This window comes from Girardinichthys multiradiatus, chromosome 5 (genome assembly GCF_021462225.1).
Source record: "Girardinichthys multiradiatus isolate DD_20200921_A chromosome 5, DD_fGirMul_XY1, whole genome shotgun sequence".
Lineage (NCBI taxonomy): Eukaryota > Metazoa > Chordata > Actinopteri > Cyprinodontiformes > Goodeidae > Girardinichthys > Girardinichthys multiradiatus.
The window spans coordinates 10775969-10796240 of NC_061798.1; the positions used below are offsets into that span (position 1 = coordinate 10775969).

At 41.0% G+C, this 20272-nt stretch overlaps 2 protein-coding genes across 5 annotated transcripts; both read right to left on the reverse strand.

Moving 5' to 3' along the window:
• Nucleotides 1–1427: 1427 nt before the first annotated feature.
• LOC124868610 lies at nucleotides 1428–10340 on the reverse strand. 2 transcript variants are annotated; one of them, XM_047366050.1, is made up of 8 exons: nucleotides 10186–10340; nucleotides 7425–7759; nucleotides 7237–7347; nucleotides 6829–6951; nucleotides 4671–5037; nucleotides 4399–4458; nucleotides 3194–3423; nucleotides 1428–3072 (listed from the first exon to the last, which is right to left on the reverse strand). In XM_047366050.1, exons 2-8 carry the CDS (start codon nucleotides 7755–7757, stop codon nucleotides 1579–1581), a joined length of 2718 nt encoding a protein of 905 aa, XP_047222006.1. In that variant the 5' UTR covers nucleotides 7758–7759; nucleotides 10186–10340; the 3' UTR covers nucleotides 1428–1578. The 2 variants fall into 2 exon arrangements, with proteins under 2 accessions (XP_047222006.1, XP_047222005.1); XM_047366049.1 differs by having other exon boundaries at nucleotides 3194–3519.
• A 3369-nt stretch (nucleotides 10341–13709) lies between these two features.
• Nucleotides 13710–19953, reverse strand: LOC124868958 (HMG box-containing protein 4-like). 3 transcript variants are annotated; one of them, XM_047366628.1, is made up of 7 exons: nucleotides 19798–19953; nucleotides 18868–18907; nucleotides 18569–18609; nucleotides 18308–18364; nucleotides 17877–18227; nucleotides 14041–14163; nucleotides 13710–13929 (listed from the first exon to the last, which is right to left on the reverse strand). In XM_047366628.1, the coding sequence occupies exons 1-7, from the start codon at nucleotides 19864–19866 to the stop codon at nucleotides 13885–13887; spliced, it is 726 nt and encodes a 241-aa protein (XP_047222584.1). In that variant the 5' UTR covers nucleotides 19867–19953; the 3' UTR covers nucleotides 13710–13884. The 3 variants fall into 3 exon arrangements, with proteins under 3 accessions (XP_047222584.1, XP_047222583.1, XP_047222585.1); XM_047366627.1 differs by having other exon boundaries at nucleotides 18554–18609; XM_047366629.1 differs by lacking the exon at nucleotides 17877–18227.
• Nucleotides 19954–20272: the final 319 nt, after the last annotated feature.

Here is a 20272-nt window from a genome sequence, read left to right on the forward strand (position 1 = left end):
AAGAAAAGGTCTGCCCCGCCCCTCTCAGACCAGCCTCCTGGACCCACTAATCTGGATTTAGAATAAATGAAGATGCCAAGAGAGTTATCTATTACAGGTAAGATAGTCCCTGCAATCTTTTTCAAGAATCCTGAACAGTCCCTTTAGACAGCTGGGGTGTTAACCCTCTCTCCTCCTGGTACAGGGTTTCAGCAGGGTCATACGTGCCAGCCTGGACTCGGAGATAATGTTTTTATCCCCACCCCTCCTCCTCCACGCCAGACAAATACTGCACCTCTAGTCTTGTTTCATCTGCCAAGCTCAGACTAATCTGCCCGTTACATTTCTGTTGCACGGGCAGGACTGCAGAGTGCAGATGAGGATGCAGCTTTTCAGATATTGCATCAACATAAAGGCAACATCAGGGTGTTGGAATGATACAGCAGAAAGTTTTTTTAGAGTGTAGTGATGAAACTGACCATCATTACCACATATTTCACACATTTAATGATGAATTAAACTGCATTTCTCTGCGCAACACATAGATGTCAGTTTATAAGCATGTCTTTTATTCAGGCACAGAAGATTAGTGCAGCTATACAAAAGCATTTCATAACAAGTGCCACATTAGCTCTGTAAACACTAAAGTTAAATCCCCCTAATTCCCACCTTTGCACTTCATTCCCAGACCTAGCACTATGTTTCTATGGTGTGGGTGAGTAGTTAGGTGCTGTTTGCAAATCCTCTCCAAAGTGTAATTATTTCCTAAGTGAACTTTTTTTTTTAGCTCAATAACCACTAATATTTAGGTAAAAGCGTTTAGATATATACTATATTGGCAGGAGTATTGGGTCACACCACCAAATCAATGAATTGCAGTGTTCCAATCCCCACCATGGCTGCAGGTGTATAAAGTTTGGTGTGGAGAAACTTGACTGGCCTGCAGAGAGTCCTGACCTCAACTATCTGGAAAAATAAAGTAATATTCCCTGTGTTTTCGGCTTGCGTTGCTAGCAGTTGTTGGCAATGTAACTGAACACAAAAGTAAGCAAAGGTGTCGTTTACAGATCCAACATCTGCCATCGGAGGTAAATGGGACAGATCAGTTTCCACTAGGGATTCTTAAACGTCTCTACACTGCACCTCCACTGTGATTGGTTTTTGATTAAAACAAAGATCATCGTGCACGAACCATTCTTTTTTTCGATTTTAGCTTCGCTAAGTTTGGCTTACAATGAGTAATTTGCTTCCTATTTTCCTTAGAAATTGCTGATACCAAAAGTTCACTTCAGGCAGCCCAGGCAGTACCCCCAGTGGTGTTTGCACCACCGTGTAAGAACCATAGAATTAATGCACCAAGAATGTGCTTTGAAAATATAATTTAAGAAATTACTTCTTCTTTAATATGAGATATTTGGGCTGTAAATAACAATTACAAATGTTTTAAATAATTGTAAGACTTTTATTATGGTCACAAAATTAAACACAATTTCTTTTTAATATCAAGATCAGAATTAGACTTCTTAATTTGCACAACAAATCATTTTTGAATATATCTAATTTGTTGTAAATGTTGCATGAATGACCTATTTCAGTCCTTTATTCTGTTTTCATGGGTTTCCTGTCATCGATGCTGTTGTTTACTGATATGTCAGTGTTTCTTGTTCCATCCAATGTGTTTCTCTTGTTGAATTTCCGCCGGGCCACCTCACTTACTGCAGATCCTGCAGCTGTCCCAACAGCCCCACCAATCAGCCCTGCCAAAATCACCCCGAGCACCAGTCCCAGAATCGCACCAACAATTACCATCTTCGGCACTTGTTTGGCAGCATCCCCCATTTTTTCCCACACTGAGCTCTCTGAAACCCTTTTGGCCCCCTCTTTTATTCCTGAACTCATCTTTCCCCAGACAGGACTCTGTGCCATCTTCTTTGCACCAGTACCGATCCCAGCCCCAACCTTCACTGAACCATCTGCCATCAGTTTAGCTCCAGTTTTGGCACCAGAACCCACCTTCCCCCAGATGGGGCTCTTGGCCATATTGTTTGCTTGTTTGGCCACAAGTTTGGCCCCTGAACCCACTTTTTCCCAAATTGGACTTGCCGTCACTGCTTTTGCACCAGATCCCACCCATGCAGAACCATCCACCACCTTTTGGGGAACCCTATTTTCCACAGCTTTGGATACTTGTGCCGCAGAAGCTCCCACCTTTTCCCACACAGAACTGTCCACAACCATTTTTTGGACATTCTGAGCACCACTGCCAACTTTTCCCCACACTGGACTATGCATCACTTGTTTTGCTCCCTCCCCTACCCACGTTGAGCTGTTTGCCAGTAGTTTGGGTAACATCTTTGCACTGGACTCCATTTTCTCCATCATAGAACGGAGAAGTGAGGGTGACATGGTGGAAAGAGTAATAGGTGGAAGGCTCTCTAGATTATTTTTGCTTACACTCATCTCTGCCTCATCCCTTGTGTTCCCAATTTCATCCTCTGTCATCTCCTCGTTTATTTGTGTTAGAGGTTGTCGCACATCGCTGAGCTGCCCAGCATCTCCTGCTAGCTCTGGCTTTATGCCTTTTTTTTCCCTTGCTATCTCCAACTGTCTCTGCCTCACTCGTTCCTCCGCCTCCTGAAAAGCAGGACTAGAATAACACTGTCCTCCAGCTTCCTTCACCGTCTGCTCCACCTTCTCTAGCAGGTCTGCCACGTTCTGTTTCTGACTCTGACCTTCTCCCTTCTCCATCAAGTGAAACCTATCCCTGCATTTTTCCACCAGCCTCACCAAATCCCCCCTCTGGCTGGCAATGTATTCCTCCACGCTCTTTCCTCCTGTTTTCCCGCTTGTCCTCAGTCGATCTAGATATGTAAAGAGGACCACAGTGTGCTTCTGGACTGCCTCTGGGCCAAAAACCGTCTCAAGCGCCGTGAGTGCCAAAAGCTCAGACTTTGCCAGCTGGTCTACTGGTACGCACAGGAGGAAGGCATGAGGACCGGGGCTGGACAAAGCAACGCATGAAGAGATCTGAGCACTCACTTCATCTGGAGTCTTCTCTGATTTGAACCAATCAGGTGTGTCCACCACAGACACCTGCAGGCAAGACAAGACAACAGATAGTGAAAAAACATGAGAAATATTATGTTAGAGGAATATTTTGGAGGTAATCACATATAGAAACACTTGCAAACACTCTCGGTTTTTAATCACTAACCCTTCTTCCTTCAACCACTGCCTTCTTTTTCTCACACTTCTGAGTGATGGTTGTGAAGCTCTCTGAACGGGACTCAAACAGTTCCTGTCCCAGGATGCTGTTGCCAGCTGCACTCTTTCCCGCTCCGGATCGACCAAGCAAGACCAGACGAAGCTCAGGGGTGGATGACAGCAGAGATGGAGATGAAGGGGGTGAGGAGGACTGGTATGGCGATGAACGAGAGGCGGTTGCCGCAGAGAATGAGGAGGAGAAGACAGGAGAATGAGGAGACGAGGTGGGTGACGTCTCAGGGGAATTCTCTTCAAAACTGTCGATTCTGTGATGAACTGCAAATTGTCAAATTACAGAGAAATTCAGGACATTAAATTGTAAAAAACATTACTGCATATGGTTGTACATACAACCAAATGTACAACTCTCTCTCTCATTTATTATTTATTTTGGGACAGCGTGTAAAAGGTGTTGTGAAGTATTTGTTTTCTGCCCCACATGGCATCTTGCATGTAGGATTATCTGAACAGAGCAACTTCTCATGGATTTCCTACTGTCACTATTCCATAAAGATAAAATTTGTGGATCTCTGCAGCTCCTCCACAGTTACCATGGGCCTTTTTTTTTTTTTTTTTTTGTCTTTTAATTGCTCTCCTTGCCAGGCCTGTAGGTTTAAGTGAAGGGTAATGTATTTGTTAGTTTGCAGTTTTGTTATACGCTTCCATTTTCAGATGGTGGACTGAGCTAAAAATCTATCTGTTCAAAGCTTGGTTTGTTGTTTTATAACCTAACCTTGCTTTGAACCTCTTAACAAATCTATCCCTGACCTATCTGGTACGAAGCTGTTTGTTCACTAATGTTCTCTAACAAACCTCCGAGGCCTTCACATAAAAACGGCATTATTACTGAGGTTAGAATACACACAAGGGGACTCTAATTAGGTAAAATCTGAGGATGGCTAGCTACACTGGATTTCATTTAGGGGTATCAGAGTAAATGGGATTCAATACAAATGCACCACCAAATTTCCATATTTCATTTGTGAAGAAAAAAATCATGAAATGTATCGTGTATCATTCTCCTTCCACTTCATTGCTTTGTGTTGGTCTGTGACATGAAAATCCAGATAAAACACAATAATGATTGTGATTACAATGTGACAAACTGTAAAAATGCTTTTACGAGGTACTTTCAGCAACTGTTATCAGACTTACAAGTGGAGATCAGTTTAGGCTTTGGTTTAGCTTCAGAAATCTGTGAGAGTATGGCTCCATCTACAGGAAAGAAACAGGAAGAAACTAATTATTTCTCTACTAGCTTTACCTTGTTACCAAAGCCAAAGAAACCAATTGTCTGCATAAATAATTTTTCGTTTTTGTAAAAGAAGACGTTTTAGGCTACCTTGGTGGAGATGAGTCATGTCACATTTTCTATTTGCACTAGAATGCAATACAGATAGGGTGAAAAGCCCCATTATAACACCTACCTGCATTCAGTCTGAAACAGGGTGTCCTGGTTAACTGCTTGTCATCCTCTGGCTCTGAATATGAGGGCTGCTCAGCTGCTGGAGTTGAAAAAAGCCTGTTAGGAACTTGAGTCTCAGCTACTCTTCCCTCTATTTCATCCTCATATTCTCTTCTTCTCTCTTCTCTCTCTCTGATGGACTCCTCTCGCCTATCGAAGGTGTTTGTGTTTGGGACGCTCTTCGTCACGACAGGCTTTTTTTTCTCCACCCTCTGAACTCTGAAATTTTCCATCAGCTCTCGTTTTCGCTCCAGCACCCGTTTCTCCAGCTCTGTCTCCTGGGCTGTTTTTTTGTGATATACCCCGCTTCTCTCCACCATGTTATCCACCTGTTGATGAATATAACAGTTGCAGAAATGAAAAAGAAAAAGGATTCATTGTTATATTACTGTTTAAGTTATTCTCATTCATTTTAACCACATTTCTTAAATCAAGATGCAAAATAATATATACATATATTCAGTGTTCTGTTCAAATTTGTATAACAGCAGAATTATAACCTTCAAAACTAAACTCACAAACAAAATAGTTTCACAGAGTTGTCCCCTAATCATAAAGTTCAGTCAGAGCATTTACCATCAGATACCTGAGCTTCTGAGTTGAATATAGCAACTCCAAGATTCAGATGATTTTGAAGATGTACATAAAAGGTAGAAGTAGAATATTTAAATGTTTTCCCCCAAGCAATTAGCAGCATACCCAGCTTTAATGATTTGCAATATTTAGTTATGCTTATGTCATTTTTGGAATTAGGAAATTGTAAGGAAATATTGAGCTTCCATTTGTCACACCTGTGTATAAACCTTTCAAACATGCATTCAGGCTAATAGCAGTTATTTTGTTATTTTTCAAAAACAAGGAGACAGGAAGTGGGATGGGAAGAGGGGGAAGACATGCACCACAGGTCTAAGTGCTCGGCACTTGAACCCAGGACAGCTGCGTCAAGGAGTGAAGCCTTTGTAGAGTCGCACTGTACCGCTAAGCAAAATGCCGTGCCCCCAAATGTGCATTTGTAAGGTCAGACACTGATGTTGGTTGAGAATGCCCGGCTCACAGTGTACACTCTAATATCAAAGGTGTTCTATTGGTTTGATGTCAGGAGGTCAGGCCAGTCATGTTTTTCAACACCAAATTCACTCTTCCATGTCTTAATAGACCTTGCTATGTGCACTAGTAAACATTTATGTTATACCTAGAGGGGGCCATCCCCTACTTTCTCTTACAAAGTTAGGAGAATGAAATTGTCCAAAATGTCTGACTGGATTTGTACTTACTGATGTAAGCCTTGGATAAAGCTGCTTTGACGTGGAAACCCATTCCTTCAAGGTCTCTATGTGGTCTCCTTAAACTAATCTGAAGACCACATCAGGTTTGGAGATATGTAGATATTAACTCTGCAAAATGTTGGTGCAAAATGTTGGTGAGGTACAAAATGCTGTGCACTTTGTACCTCAGCATCCGTTGACCCCACTGTTTGCCTTTAAGTGGCCTACTACTTCATGGCTGTGTTGCTGTAGTTCCCAGTCACTTCCACTTTGTTATAACATCACTTTCATCTGAGTGTTGAATATTGGGTTGTGAACCAACTCAGAAGTTTGGTCATGATTCACTAATGTCTGTACAAGCAGTCTGTACACCTAGGTACACACCTATGCACATAGACAGGATTGAAACACCTAAATTCAAGGATATGGATGAGTGAAAGAACATTTTTTGGATACATAATGTACATGCTTCTTTTTTTTTTTACCCTAAAGTCAGTTCTTCCATGTTCCCAGGCTGAAATATGCCAAGAACACTTCCAAAGTCAATATTTCAACTTTGAAAGTCAGAGGTCTACGAGCAGCACAGAGTTCAATATTAAAAATGAATTGCATTAATGCAAAGTAGTTGAAGTTGTAGGTATATACTATTTATTAGCACTTGTTAAGCCAATGGTATGCAGTTATTCAGTTTCTGTTTTAAATTTTCAGCTGTACAAGATTAATTGTTTTCATCATGAATTGTTTTCAACGCACATTCCCAACCGCTGACTGGCACCGTTACCACAAAGCCAAAATGCCTAAGCAGTCTGTGCTTTGACAAATATTCACTAATTGCTTTATGATTAATTGGCTCACCTTCTCCAGCAGTTCCTGAACCTGCTCTTTGTTCTGTCGCTGGCGGTTGTTAAAGACGTGGTACCTCCCTCCGCAGCGCTCAATGACCTGCCTCAGGCCTGGGTGCTCTTTCTGCAGGTACTCCTGGAGAACAACAGATGAGCCTGAATGAATTTGGACTTGGAGTGCTTTGCATGTCTTAATTGGTTCAAACCGAAAGCGGTTTCATGTACGGAAATATTAAAAGAACGCAAGAGTAGAAGAAGGAAATAATTAAGCAAAGAAAAAAACTCAAAACAGAAGCTAGGAAGTACATTTGATAGCATCACCGAGTTACTGTGGAGAATTATGATAATTATTTGCCATCATTTTTTAAAATACTTGGCCAGGAAGGACCTAAAAGATGGAATAGATGTAGTTTTCTGATACCTCCACTGTTTTTCCCATCAAATAGTCTCCACATGTCAGTAACACCAGGGTGTGATCCAGCACCTCAATCCCAAACAACTTTTCCAGCTCTGTAGGCACTCGACCTTCTATCTGGAGACAAAAAATAGATTGATTACCTACTACATATTCTTGGTTTTAGCCCGACAAAACTTCAAATGGTGACTGACCTCTGTGAACTGGCATACAGGCACCAGCAGCAGAACAGCATGTGGGCCTGGTGCCACCAAGGTCATGGCCCGCTCGGTCTCCTTTCTGACGCTATCCTCCATGTTGAAGCCATTCCAGTAAAATCTTGGTGCCTCCACAAGGGTTGCGCTCCTGCCCTCAGCAAAGCCCTGTCTCAGTTTGCAACTCCTAGAGGAGGTGGGGGAGACAGGAGACAGCTGACCCAGGATGGTGTCTGCTGATGCCGTCTTCCCGCACCCGATGTTCCCCAAGAGAATAAGGCGTAGGTCTGAAGGGGAAGACCCACTGAAACCTTCTCCCAAGTGTTCACTCATGCCTAATGTAAAGGATGAGGGGAGGGATGGGTCAAATATGGAACATTTATTTATAATCAGAGGAGTTTTCTTCTGATATTTTCTCTCCACAGTGTGAAGGTACATAAGGAACAGCCTAGATGGTTGAAAAGGTCATAAGAAAGTAAGTTCCCAGGAGAAACGATACCCGTGGTCTAAACATGCGTTTTGTAGACTGATCCAGATGTACTGTAATTTTCCCTTTAGGCCAATAAAGTCAAATCTGCCCTGACATTGTAAGACAGCCAGACCATCAATAACTAATGTATCTGAACAAAAAAAAAAATGTATATATATATATACACATACATATATATATATATATATATATATATATACACATACATATATACATATATATGCACTGCTCAAAAAAATAAAGGGAACACTCAAATAACACATCCTAGATCTGAATGAATGAAATATGCTCATTGGATACTTTGTTCTGTACAAAGTTGAATGTGCTGACAACAAAATCATACAAAATTCATCAATGGAAATCAAATTTATTAACTAATGGAGGCCCGGATTTGGAGTCACACACAAAATTAATACAACGCCTGGACATGCTCCTGATGAGACGGCGGATGGTCTCCTGAAGGATCTCCTCCCAGATCTGGACTAAAGCATCCGCCAACTCCTGGACAGTCTGTGGTGCAACGTGACGTTGATGGATGGAGCGAGACATGATGTCCCAGATGTGCTCAATCGGATTCAGGTCTGGGGAACGGGCGGGCCAGTCCATAGCTTCAATGTCTTCATCTTGTAGGAACTGCTGACACACTCCAGCCACATGAGGTCTAGCATTGTCCTGCATTAGGAGGAACCCAGGGCCAACCGCACCAGCATATGGTCTCACAAGGGGTCTGAGGATCTCATCTCGGTACCTAATGGCAGTCAGGCTATCTCTGGCGAGCACATGGAGGGCCATGTGGCCCTCCAAAGAAATGCGACCCCACACCATTACTGACCCACTGCAAAACCGGTCATGCTGAAGGATGTTGCAGGCAGCAGATCTCTCTCCACGGTGTCTCCAGACTCTGTCACATCTGTCACATGTGCTCAGTGTGAACCTGCTTTCATTTGTGAAGAGCTCAGGGCGCCAGTGGCGAATTTGCCAATCCTGGTGTTCTCTGACAAATGCCAAGCGTCCTGCACGGTGTTGGGCTGTGAGCACAACCCCTATTTGTGGACTTCAGGCCCTCATACCATCCTCATGGAGTCGATTTCTAAACATTTCTGCAGACACATGCACATTTGTGGCCTGCTGGAGGTCATTTTGCGGGGCTCTGGCAGTGCTCCTCCTGTTCCTCCTTGCACAAAGGCGGAGGTAGCGGTCCTGCTGCTGGGTTGTTGCCCTCCTACGGCCTCCTCCACATCTCCTGGTGTACTGGCCTGTCTCCTGGTAGCGCCTCCAGGCTCTGGACACTACGCTGACAGACACAGCAAACCTTCTTGCCACAGCTCGCATTGATGTGCCATCCTGGATGAGCTGCACTACCTGAGCCACTTGTGTGGGTTGTACAGTCCGTCTCATGCTACCACGAGTGTGAAAGCACCACCAACATTCAAAAGTGACCAAAACATCAGCCAGAAAGCATAGGTACTGAGAAGTGGTCTGTGGTCCCCACCTGCAGAACCACTCCTTTATTGAGTGTCTTGCTAATCACCAAAGATTTCCCCCTGTTGTCTATTCCATTTGCACAACATCATGTGAAATTGATTTCAATCAGTGTTGCTTCCTAAGTGGACAGTTTGATTTTAGAGAAGTTTGACTTACTTGGAGTTATATTGTGCTGTTTAAGTGTTCCCTTTATTTTTTTGAGCAGTGTATAAATATAGATATATATGTACATACATAACTATAACAATAGTGAAACTTTGCTCCAACAGACTGAAACCATTTCACTACAAACCACAACCTGTTGGATCTTCCAACAGGTTGTGTAAAGCCACACCTTGCCATTCAAGTCCTGCTACATTCAGCTTAGATGTTAACAATATATTTAGTCCGATATGCAAACATAGAACACTACTATGAATGCAAAGCTAAGCACCAACAATGACACCAACAGTTGTTGAGTTCCTCATTTACAGTACTACACTGCACACTGGTGTCAAAAGTCAAGGACATACAAGCATAAAAGTAAATCTTAAAGTAAAGAATTATAGTGCATAACAGCATTTCTGTAACAAGAAAACAGTCAATGTGTGTTTTTCTGATAAATGCTGACAGAACACTAAAATCACTTCCTATGACCAAAACAAATTCTCAGAAATAACTAATATGGCTCAGAAACTTATGATCCCCATTATCCATATTTAGCTGCTGCAGTTAAAGCTTCAACAATGCATTAAAAAAGTATCCTTAGCTTAGAACATATCCATGTGAAAAAAAAAACATTCTTACTTATGTCTTTAAAGCTGCATTCATCCAAAGATCTCTTTCTTCAGTTTTTCCTAAATGATGATTCTCATCCAGCCAGCTTCAGTGTGTGTTGCTTCCCAGCCAACTACTAAAAGGTGTCAGCTCAGGTGAGGTGCACTCTGTCGGCAAGATTACCCATCTCACCACTCCCAGTTTGGACCACAGACGCACAGAAACACAGATGAGTGTATTTTTGTGCACAACAAGTTTCTCAGTCTGCAGGGAGGAGAGCATTCCAGCACGGGGTGGAGAGAGAGGGTATAACCTGCCAGAGATGTGAATCACTGAGTTGTATCTGCCGCACCCATAAAGAATCAAACTGCTGGGTGTCTGTCAGAGAACATCGCCTTCAGGACCTTATAGTTGCCATAGAGAATTACTGGTAAACTGGAAGTAAATATTCTGCTTTCATGTCAAGCTTGGTCTGAGAGCAAGTCACAGAAACACAAGACAGGTTTACAGCACACAAAGAGAACCTTCGGTTTGCTTGTTTTGCATCTTCATCCATTAGGAAATAATGGAAAAGTACTTTGCATTTTGTTTTAAATGCCATCTGGAACTATTCAGGTAAAACAAGTTTACAGATATTTTTTTTCCAAAGCACCTGACATTTCTGGACTTTTGCAGCTGTTTGATAAATCATGTATGACATATAGGCCAAACATAAGCTTGAAAAATGAAGACAGCCCAACAAGAAGCCATTTCGTTACCATCAAAATCAAAGTATTGCCACCACAGTTAAAGATGTATAAATCTTGCTGCAGCAGCGTAATCACACAGAAAATCCCCTCAAAAAAAAAAAAAATCAACCTTAAGAAGTTAAGAAATGTAGACTAAAGTAGTAAAAATAATTTTTTTTTTTGTTTGTTTTCTTTTAACAAAGTCACTGGTGAACCATTTCCACTCTAATTTGACCATATATTTTGCATCATTATCTTACTGGAGGCTTTTTAGTTTACTGGTAAGGGCCTCCAATTTTGTTTTATTTTTATATTTCCTGGTATTTCAAAGTGTTCTCAATGCTATGCACTATGCACAGAGTTGAAAGAGAAAGAGGCCCACAGCATCACACGCTCTCCACCGTACTCAGTGGGCGCGACTTGCATTTCCACATATCCATCCCTAATTTCAGGCCAAACCCACCAGGGTTGTTGCCAAACAGCTCAAAGGGTCTCACCTGACCAAAGCACAGTTCCAGTTGACAGTATACATTTGTGAAGGTAGAAAGGAAAATACTGTTCTTGCCATGACTACTAGACAATTTGGCAGGTTGTTATGGAAACCAAATATGTTACTTTTTTTTCAGCTCAGTGAGCTTTGAAGATTTCTTTGTCTTACAATCATTCACGCTGCGAGGTGGCAAGGTGGCAAGATAGGTACAGATCAAATTTATACAGAAAATCCCCTAAAAAGTAAAGTTTATTTATATAGTGCTTTTCAGCAACAAGGCACTCAAGGCGCTATACACAGGGAAAAACTTTACAATGAAATAGAAAATCAAACAAAGATCATTTTAAAAAATATATTAAAAAATTTAAATAAAGAGAATAGAATGATCAATAAGAAATTGAAAGGAAAATTGGACTGAAAACATAATTAATAATGTTTAGATGGCACAGTCAAAGGCCACCCTAAACAAATAAGTTTTTAATCTTGATTTAAAGCAACTTAGGGTTTCGGCACTTTTACAGTTTTCTGGGAGTTTATTCCAGATTAGTGGAGCATAAGAACTAAAAGCTGCTTCTCCATGTTTAGTTCTGGTTCTGGGTATGCAGAGTAGATTTGAGCCAGAAGACCTGAGAGGTCTGGGTGGTTGATACACTGACAAGTCTGTAATGTATTTTGTTGCTAAGCCATTCAGTGATTTATAGACTAACATAAGTATTTTAAAGTCTATTCTCTGAGCTACAGGGAGCCAGTTTAAGGACTTTAGAACCGGGGTGATGTGCTCCACTTTCTTAGTTCTAGTGAGGACGCGGGCAACAGCGTTCTGGATCAACTGCAGCTGTCTGATCGACTTTTTAGGCAGACCTGTGAAGACACTGTTGCTGTAATCAATTCTACTAAAGATGAACGCATTAATTAGTTTTTCAAGGTCCTGCTGAGACATTAGTCTTTTAATCCTGGAGATGTTCTTTAGGTGATAGAAGGCCGACCTAGTTAATACCTTTATGTGCCTCTGAAGGTTCAGGTCTGAGTCCATCACTACACCCAGGTTTCGAACCTGATTGGTGGTTTCTAGCTGTATTAACTGAAGCTGTGTGCTAACTTTTAAACGCTCTTCCTTTCGTCCAAAGATTATTACTTCAGTTTTGTTTTGATGTTTTCAAACCCCCAGTCGGTCGTGGCAGATGGCCGCTCACACTGAGCCTGGTTCTGCTGGAGGTTTCTTCCTATTAAAAGGGAGTTTTTCCTCTCCACTGTCTCTACATGCATGCTCAGTATGAGGGATTGCTTCAAAGTCAATGCCAGTGACTTTCCACTGTCTCTACATGCTCATCCAGGAGGAGTGAATGCTGCAAGTCACTGACTGGATGCAATCTGCTGGGTTACCTTAGATAGAAAAACTTTTTATCCAATTTGAATAAAAATCTAACTCCAACTGCACTGTTCAATTGTTAGGATTAATTGGAATGTATGTACCTGACTGTTGTGAAGTGCCTTGAGACAACATGTGTTGTGAATTGGCGCTATATAAATAAAACTGAATTGAATTGAATACAGCTGAAGAAAGTTTAGGCCCATCCATGCATTGATTTCTTCTAAGCATTTACCCAGCGCTTGAATGCGTTCATAGTCACCTGGTGACATCGTAACGTATAGCTGTGTGTCGTCTGCATAGTTATAACTTATAACATAACATATAACTTATGTTGTTGTTTATTAAAATCTGAGTTAGGGGGAGCATGTAGATATTGAATAGAAGAGGCCCTAAGATGGATCCTTGGGGAACGCCACATGTGATTTTTGTGGTCTCTGATGTAAAGTTAACTACTGACACAACAAAGTCCCTGTCCTTCAAGTAGGATTTAAACCAATTGAGTGCTGTACCAGAAAGGCCGAGCCAGTTTTCCAGGCGCTCTAATAAAATGGAGTGATCAACAGTGTCGAATGCTGCACTAAGGTCTAATAATACCAGCACTGTGGTTCTTCCACAGTCTGCATTTATACGGATGTCATTGAACACCTTGACAAGAGCAGTCTCTGTACTGTGGTGAGCACAGAAGCCTGACTGGAAGACATCGAAGCGGTTGGTCATTGTTAAAAAGGCTTCAATAATTAGCATATTGTTCAGCTAAGCTACTTATTCTGTTTATTTTATCATGTTTGAGATTTAAACACAGATTTAACAAAATCTTAGATCTTCCTGAGAATATGTTGTTAATTTCCAAGCACTGAAGCCATGTTACACATAAGCTATGTCAACCCAAAGCATGTATTTCCCAGTGAAACAGGATCTCCGTGTGACAGTTCAAACAAAAAAATGACATCTGCATAACTCAATGCTCAGATAAATTGTTTAATCAAACAACCAACACAATGCAATGCATGTGCTTACTAAACAAATACTCACATTAAGACATTTCAAAAATAAGTAATTTCTCCAAGAGAAAAAGTAACATATGTCTGTGCAGCATCTTGGTATAAAACCAGTGGGGTCTTCCATCTTCATTTAAACTTTTAAAGCCCAGGCATCATGTAAGCAACATTTTCCAGAGCGGAGGCCTAAAAAAACCCCCCCAAAAAAAAGATTAAAACAGGAACGTTCCCCTCTCATGCGTGAACACATACCTAATTATATCAAAGTATTTGGTGGGAACTTGCAGTCCTGCTCACCAGTGCGTGCTCTGTGCAGCTTGCCAGCTCGGGTATCTGTGTTGTGAGGCACATTAGAGGAGCCAGCGCACACAGCAAAGAGTCCAAAAGCAGAGACAAGCTGCTCGACATACACACCATTTTCTACAGACAGACAGAAAGACAGACAGAGCATGGCATGACTGCTGCAGGCCATGAATGTGTTGGAGCAATGCACCATTTTTTATTTGCATTTAACAGTATAACCTTAAATAAAAAATAAAAAAACGCCCGGAGGTAGAGACATGTTTTATGGTCTAGTGAAATTTTAACATGCAACTTCAGAAGCAGTCCCACACTGTGGCTCTCCAAAGTCTTTAGAACAACAAAGGGTTTAATCGTAATGTGTGTTTATGTTTAATGCATTGGTATCTAAAGAAAAGAAAAAACCTATGAGTTAGTTTTGATTGTTCCTTTTGATTTTCAGCTTTGTCTCATGAATATCAATGTAATTTCTTTTGTTTTACAAGCTGAGCTGCTGTAGCAGATATCAGAATATGTTTTATTAAAATTAGTTACATTAATTGCATACCCAGTTTTAAAACAAATTAACTTATGCTTGTGAGACATTCCAGCAGGGGTTAAATAAATTATGGTCTTTGTTCCCAAATCCAGAGAAACCATAAATTTCACATTAAAATAACCTGAGAATAAATTTAGCATGCCATTTTCACATGATTTGAAAATAAAATTCTTTAATTACTTGGTAATTATAGCATACTAATTTAATTTGCATTTGTTTGCAAATCGAACATTTATTGCAGTCATTGAGAAACATTTTGCAATAAACTAAATACAGGTCCTTCTCAAAATATTAGCATATTGTGATAAAGTTCATTATTTTCCATAATGTCATGATGAAAATTTAGCATTCATATATTTTAGATTCATTGCACACTAACTGAAATATTTCAGGTCTTTTATTGTCTTAATACGGATGATTTTGGCATACAGCTCATGAAAACCCAAAATTCCTATCTCACAAAATTAGCATATCATTAAAAGGGTCTCTAAACGAGCTATGGACCTAATCATCTGAATCAACGAGTTAACTCTAAACACCTGCAAAAGATTCATGAGGCCTTTAAAACTCCCAGCCTGGTTCATTGCTCAAAACCCCAATCATGGGTAAGACTGCCGACCTGACTGCTGTCCAGAAGGCCACTATTGACACCCTCAAGCAAGAGGGTAAAACACAGAAAGAAATTTCTGAACGAATAGGCTGTTCCCAGAGTGCTGTATCAAGGCACCTCAGTGGGAAGTCTGTGGGAAGGAAAAAGTGTGGCAGAAAACGCTGCACAACAAGAAGAGGTGACCGGACCCTGAGGAAGATTGTGGAGAAGGGCCGATTCCAGACCTTGGGGGACCTGCGGAAGCAGTGGACTGAGTCTGGAGTAGAAACATCCAGAGCCATCGTGCACAGGCGTGTGCAGGAAATGGGCTACAGGTGCCACATTCCCCAGGTCAAGCCACTTTTGAACCAGAAACAGCGGCAGAAGCGCCTGACCTGGGCTACAGAGATGCAGCACTGGACTGTTGTGGTCCAAAGTACTTTTTTCGGATGAAAGCAAATTCTGCATGTCATTCGGAAATCAAGGTGCCAGAGTCTGGAGGAAGACTGGGGAGAAGGAAATGCCAAAATGCCAGAAGTCCAGTGTCAAGTACCCACAGTCAGTGATGGTCTGGGGTGCCATGTCAGCTGCTGGTGTTGGTCCACTGTGTTTTATCAAGGGCAGGGTCAATGCAGCTAGCCATCAGGAGATTTTGGAGCACTTCATGCTTCCATCTGCTGAAAAGCTTTATGGAGATGAAGATTTAATTTTTCAGCATGACCTGGCACCTGCTCACAGTGCCAAAACCACTGGTAAATGGTTTACTGACCATGGTATCACTGTGCTCAATTGGCCTGCCAACTCTCCTGACCTGAACCCCATAGAGAATCTGTGGGATATTGTGAAGAGAACGTTGAGAGACTCAAGACCCAACACTCTGGATGAGCTAAAGGCCGCTATCGAAGCATCCTGGGCCTCCATAAGACCTCAGCAGTGCCACAGGCTGATTGCCTCCATGCCACGCCGCATTGAAGCAGTCATTTCTGCAAAAGGATTCCCGACCAAGTATTGAGTTCATAAATGTACATGATTATTTGAAGGTTGACGTTTTTTGTATTAAAAACACTTTTCTTTTATTGGTCGGATGAAATATGCTAATTTTGTGAGATAGGAATTTTGGGTTTTCATGAGCTGTATGCCAAAATCATCCGTATTAAGACAATAAAAAGACCTGAAATATTTTAGTTAGTGTGCAATGAATCTAAAATTTATGAATGTTAAATTTTCATCATGGCATTATGGAAAATAATGAACTTTATCACAATATGCTAATATTTTGAGAAGGACCTGTAAACTTTTCAGGATTTACTGAGGTGTAGAACCTACCCAAAAACTCAAAAATAAAGAATTACGATGTCTTGTTAAAGTATATACACCCCTGGAACGTTTGCACATTTTGTCATGTTATAATCACAATCTTTAATGGATTTTATTGGGGTTTTTTTCCGACAGGCCTACACAGAGTAGTGCACAAATGTGGAGTAAAAGGAACATGGAAGAAGATACCTAAACAGTAAATAGAGGTCATCCGTGTTAATTTAATCTGAGTTCAAATCCAGCACTTCTGCAAAGGCCTCAGAGGTTTGTTAGAGAACATTAGAGAACAAAACGGCATCATGAAGATCAAGGAAAACAGCAGATAGTTGTCGTAGAAGTTTAAAGCAGAGTCAGGTTATAGAACATAATCCCAAGCTTGGAACATCTCACAGAGCTCTGTTCAGTAAATCATAGAAAAATAGAAAGAGCATGGCAGTACTGCAAGCCTTTTAAGACATGACCGTCCACATAGACTGATAGACCGGGGATGGAAAGCATTACTCAGAACAAGCTAAGAGGCCTAAGGTAACTCTAGAGGAGCTACAGAAATCCAAAGCCCAGGTGGGAGAATCTGTTGCCTTGACAACTCCTACTCCAGTTCTCTATATATCTGGCCTTTGTAAAGAGTTGCAAGAAGTAAATTATTGCTAAGAGACAACCACAAAAAGTGGTACCATTTGTTTGTCACAAGTCATGTAGGGGAGGGGGGCATGTCTTCTACAAACACGTGGAAGAAGGTGCTCTGATCAGATATGATCAACATTAAGCTTTTTGTACTGCATAAAAATGCTACATGTGGTGAAGGATCCACACTGCACATTACCCAGAGCAGAAATAGTTGTAGCATCATGCTGTGGGCATGCTTTTCTTCAGCAGGAGAGAGAATTAGAACTACATACATGGCAATCCTGTAAGAAAACCTGTTAGAGGCAAAAACCTTGACTAGGGCAGATATTCACCATCCAATAGGACAATGTCTGTAGATAAAAAGCCAGTAACAAAGTGGTTCTGATCAAAGCATATTCATAAGTTAGAATGGCCCAGTCAAAGCCCAGAACTAACTCCAATTTAGAATCTGCAGCAACACATGATGTGCAGACGCTCTCCATCCAGTATGACTGAGCAACAGTTATTTTGCAAAGATAATGAGTCAAAATGTCAGTCTCCAGATGTGACCAAGATGATAGAGACATACCGCCAGAAGACTTGCAGCTGTAATTTCAGCGAAAGGAAGATCTACAAAGTGCGGACTAAGGGCGGCAGAATACAATCATGCCACAGTTTTCAGATTTTAATTTGACAAACATTTTTGAAAACCCGTTTCAATTCCGTTTCCGTAAAAATACTCTGACAAAAGCACTGTATTTCTTTGTAAAATGATCTACTTACATCAGTCTCCTCAAGATGGCTCCCAATGAGAGACAAGGACTCTCCCAGGAGGTGAAGATGTGCTGCAGCACTGACTGGATAGTGACCAGAAGAACTGGGATTAATGGAACTGGACATGTCCCAGGATGAGCCATGCACACTGCATGAAGAACCAAAAGGGTTACATGTGTCAGCGATAAAGCTCCACAACTCAGGACCAGCAGTGGCCCTGACAGGAGAAGGGATCTGTAGGTCAGTGCAGATCATAACTGGAGGGAGAGACGGGCTGATGTCCCTGTCAGCGTGACTGTACGCCATATCACGCTGGTTATCTAGACACACCCAACATTCCAAGGAGGGATTTGGACGTCTCTATCGGAAAGATAATTTAATAAAAATATGTTAGTGAAAACGATTTGAATAGTTGTTGCTACAGATAGACATCCAGGTACCTGATCAACGGCGCCCTCTACTGTGTGGCATTGATGCAACAGGTTGTCTTGAAGAGTCTAGGAAAAATCAACACGTTTTTAATTTCAACACGTTTATTTTGGAACACGAAACAATGCCGTCAGGAGGCATCTTTCAAGGATCAATTCTAGTTTTCCTGGCCTCTAGCGAGAATTAAATATCAGCTGATATTGTAACACTTTAAAATGCTGAATCTGACTAATCTAAATTTGATAACATTTCCTTACATCGCGGTTTCTCACCTCCAGATCTCCAATTATCCACTCATCTTGAGGCAGGTAGACTAAATGTGGAGGAAAAGGACAAGAGGACTCTGTCTAGTGAGGATTAGAATCTATTCCAATCTTTTCTGATATGAAATGTATGTATGTTGCCAACTCTACTTGTAAAATACAATGTAACCAAATATGATATCTGATTAAAGCTTTAATTTAAAATATTTATACACCGTTGAAACATGATACATGAAGTGGAAAAAAAAACTAAACATAATATTCATTACGTCAAAGCAGAACAATTCCCTCAAGAACTGGGTCTTTACCAGCATGTTGGGTTTTCTCAGTTAAGGAGTAATTCAGTTCCTGTAAAAGATACAAAGAGAAAACATTGAAGATGATCAATACATTTCAGCACTGGAGAAAATATCAGTCTAATACTTTCATGCTCTCCAACAGCAATGCATACATACAGTTATAATCATCTATAATATACGAGATCACTGAGAAAGTCAAAGAATTCAGTCTAGTAACAGATACACACATGACCAAAAATATTTCAACAGCATGGCTTCCAGAAAGCTTTCAGAAGGTGCTCAGATGGGGACCACTTACAGTCTCGTGGTGACACACCAAAACCAAAAGCCATTAAAGAGTTTCTGGAATTTCATTCTGCTGTTATGTTTAGGGTGAGTCTGGGTCTGAGTGATAGGCATTCAGAACTGAAATGAATGCATAAAGTCAATAAAGCAACAGAATATGAGCCATTTCAGGCTTTGTACATCCATAGCAATTTTATAACTGTACATTTAAGTTGTTGATGACCAATAACTTAAAAAAAAATTTTATCCCTCTGATAAGTCATCTTTGACCTCATGCCACCTGCAAATGCATTGCTCTCCATGCAGGAGGAAAACTCCTCCCACACCGCCTTGTTGTGTCATGTCTTCAAATGGGATTTACGAGGTGACTTAAGGAGTAAGGCCCACTCATTGATACTTTTCTTGTGAAATGCATATTTATAATCAGAAGACTGTAACAAGATATTCAGATTAGAAACAGATCAGATTAGAAACAGAAAATATAAATGGTCAACACTGTAGCAGAACATTTTGCAAATCTATCCAAAAGGTTCAGCCTGATGATTATCAGTTTTTAAAATTATAGAGGTTACAAAGATTTTGTTCATGCCATGATACACAAATCCCTACTTTGTTTGTTGGAAGAAAGTAAAAAAAAAAAAGAAATCCAACCACCTTATGAGGGCTCTTGAGCCTACACTGCTTAGCATTCAGGCTTGCTTGTTCCAGGCCTTTTAAATCCATCAGGAAACCTATCTTCTGTTCTCTTTCTGGACTTACAGAGGGGTTATGCTCATGGACAAGACTGGTGTTACTTTGGATCCACAATCCTTTTACAACACACCTGATTCTGATGACTGAATTACCTCCTTAGCAGCTCATCAAGCTGATCAGAAACATTTTAATTATCCCTATTTCAGTCAGTTGTGCTGAAGTAGAAGGTCATCAGGGACGTTTTCTCGTGTCTCTAACACAAAGTTTTTCAACCCTGGTGCTCAAGGCACTTGGATGTTTCTCTGCCTTAACACACCTGGTTCTAATGGTTGCAGTTTAACAAAAGCCTGATAATCAGCCATCAATTGAAATCAGGTGTGCTGAAGCAAGGACACATCTAAAACATGTAGGGCAGGGGGCCTTGAGGACCAGGGTT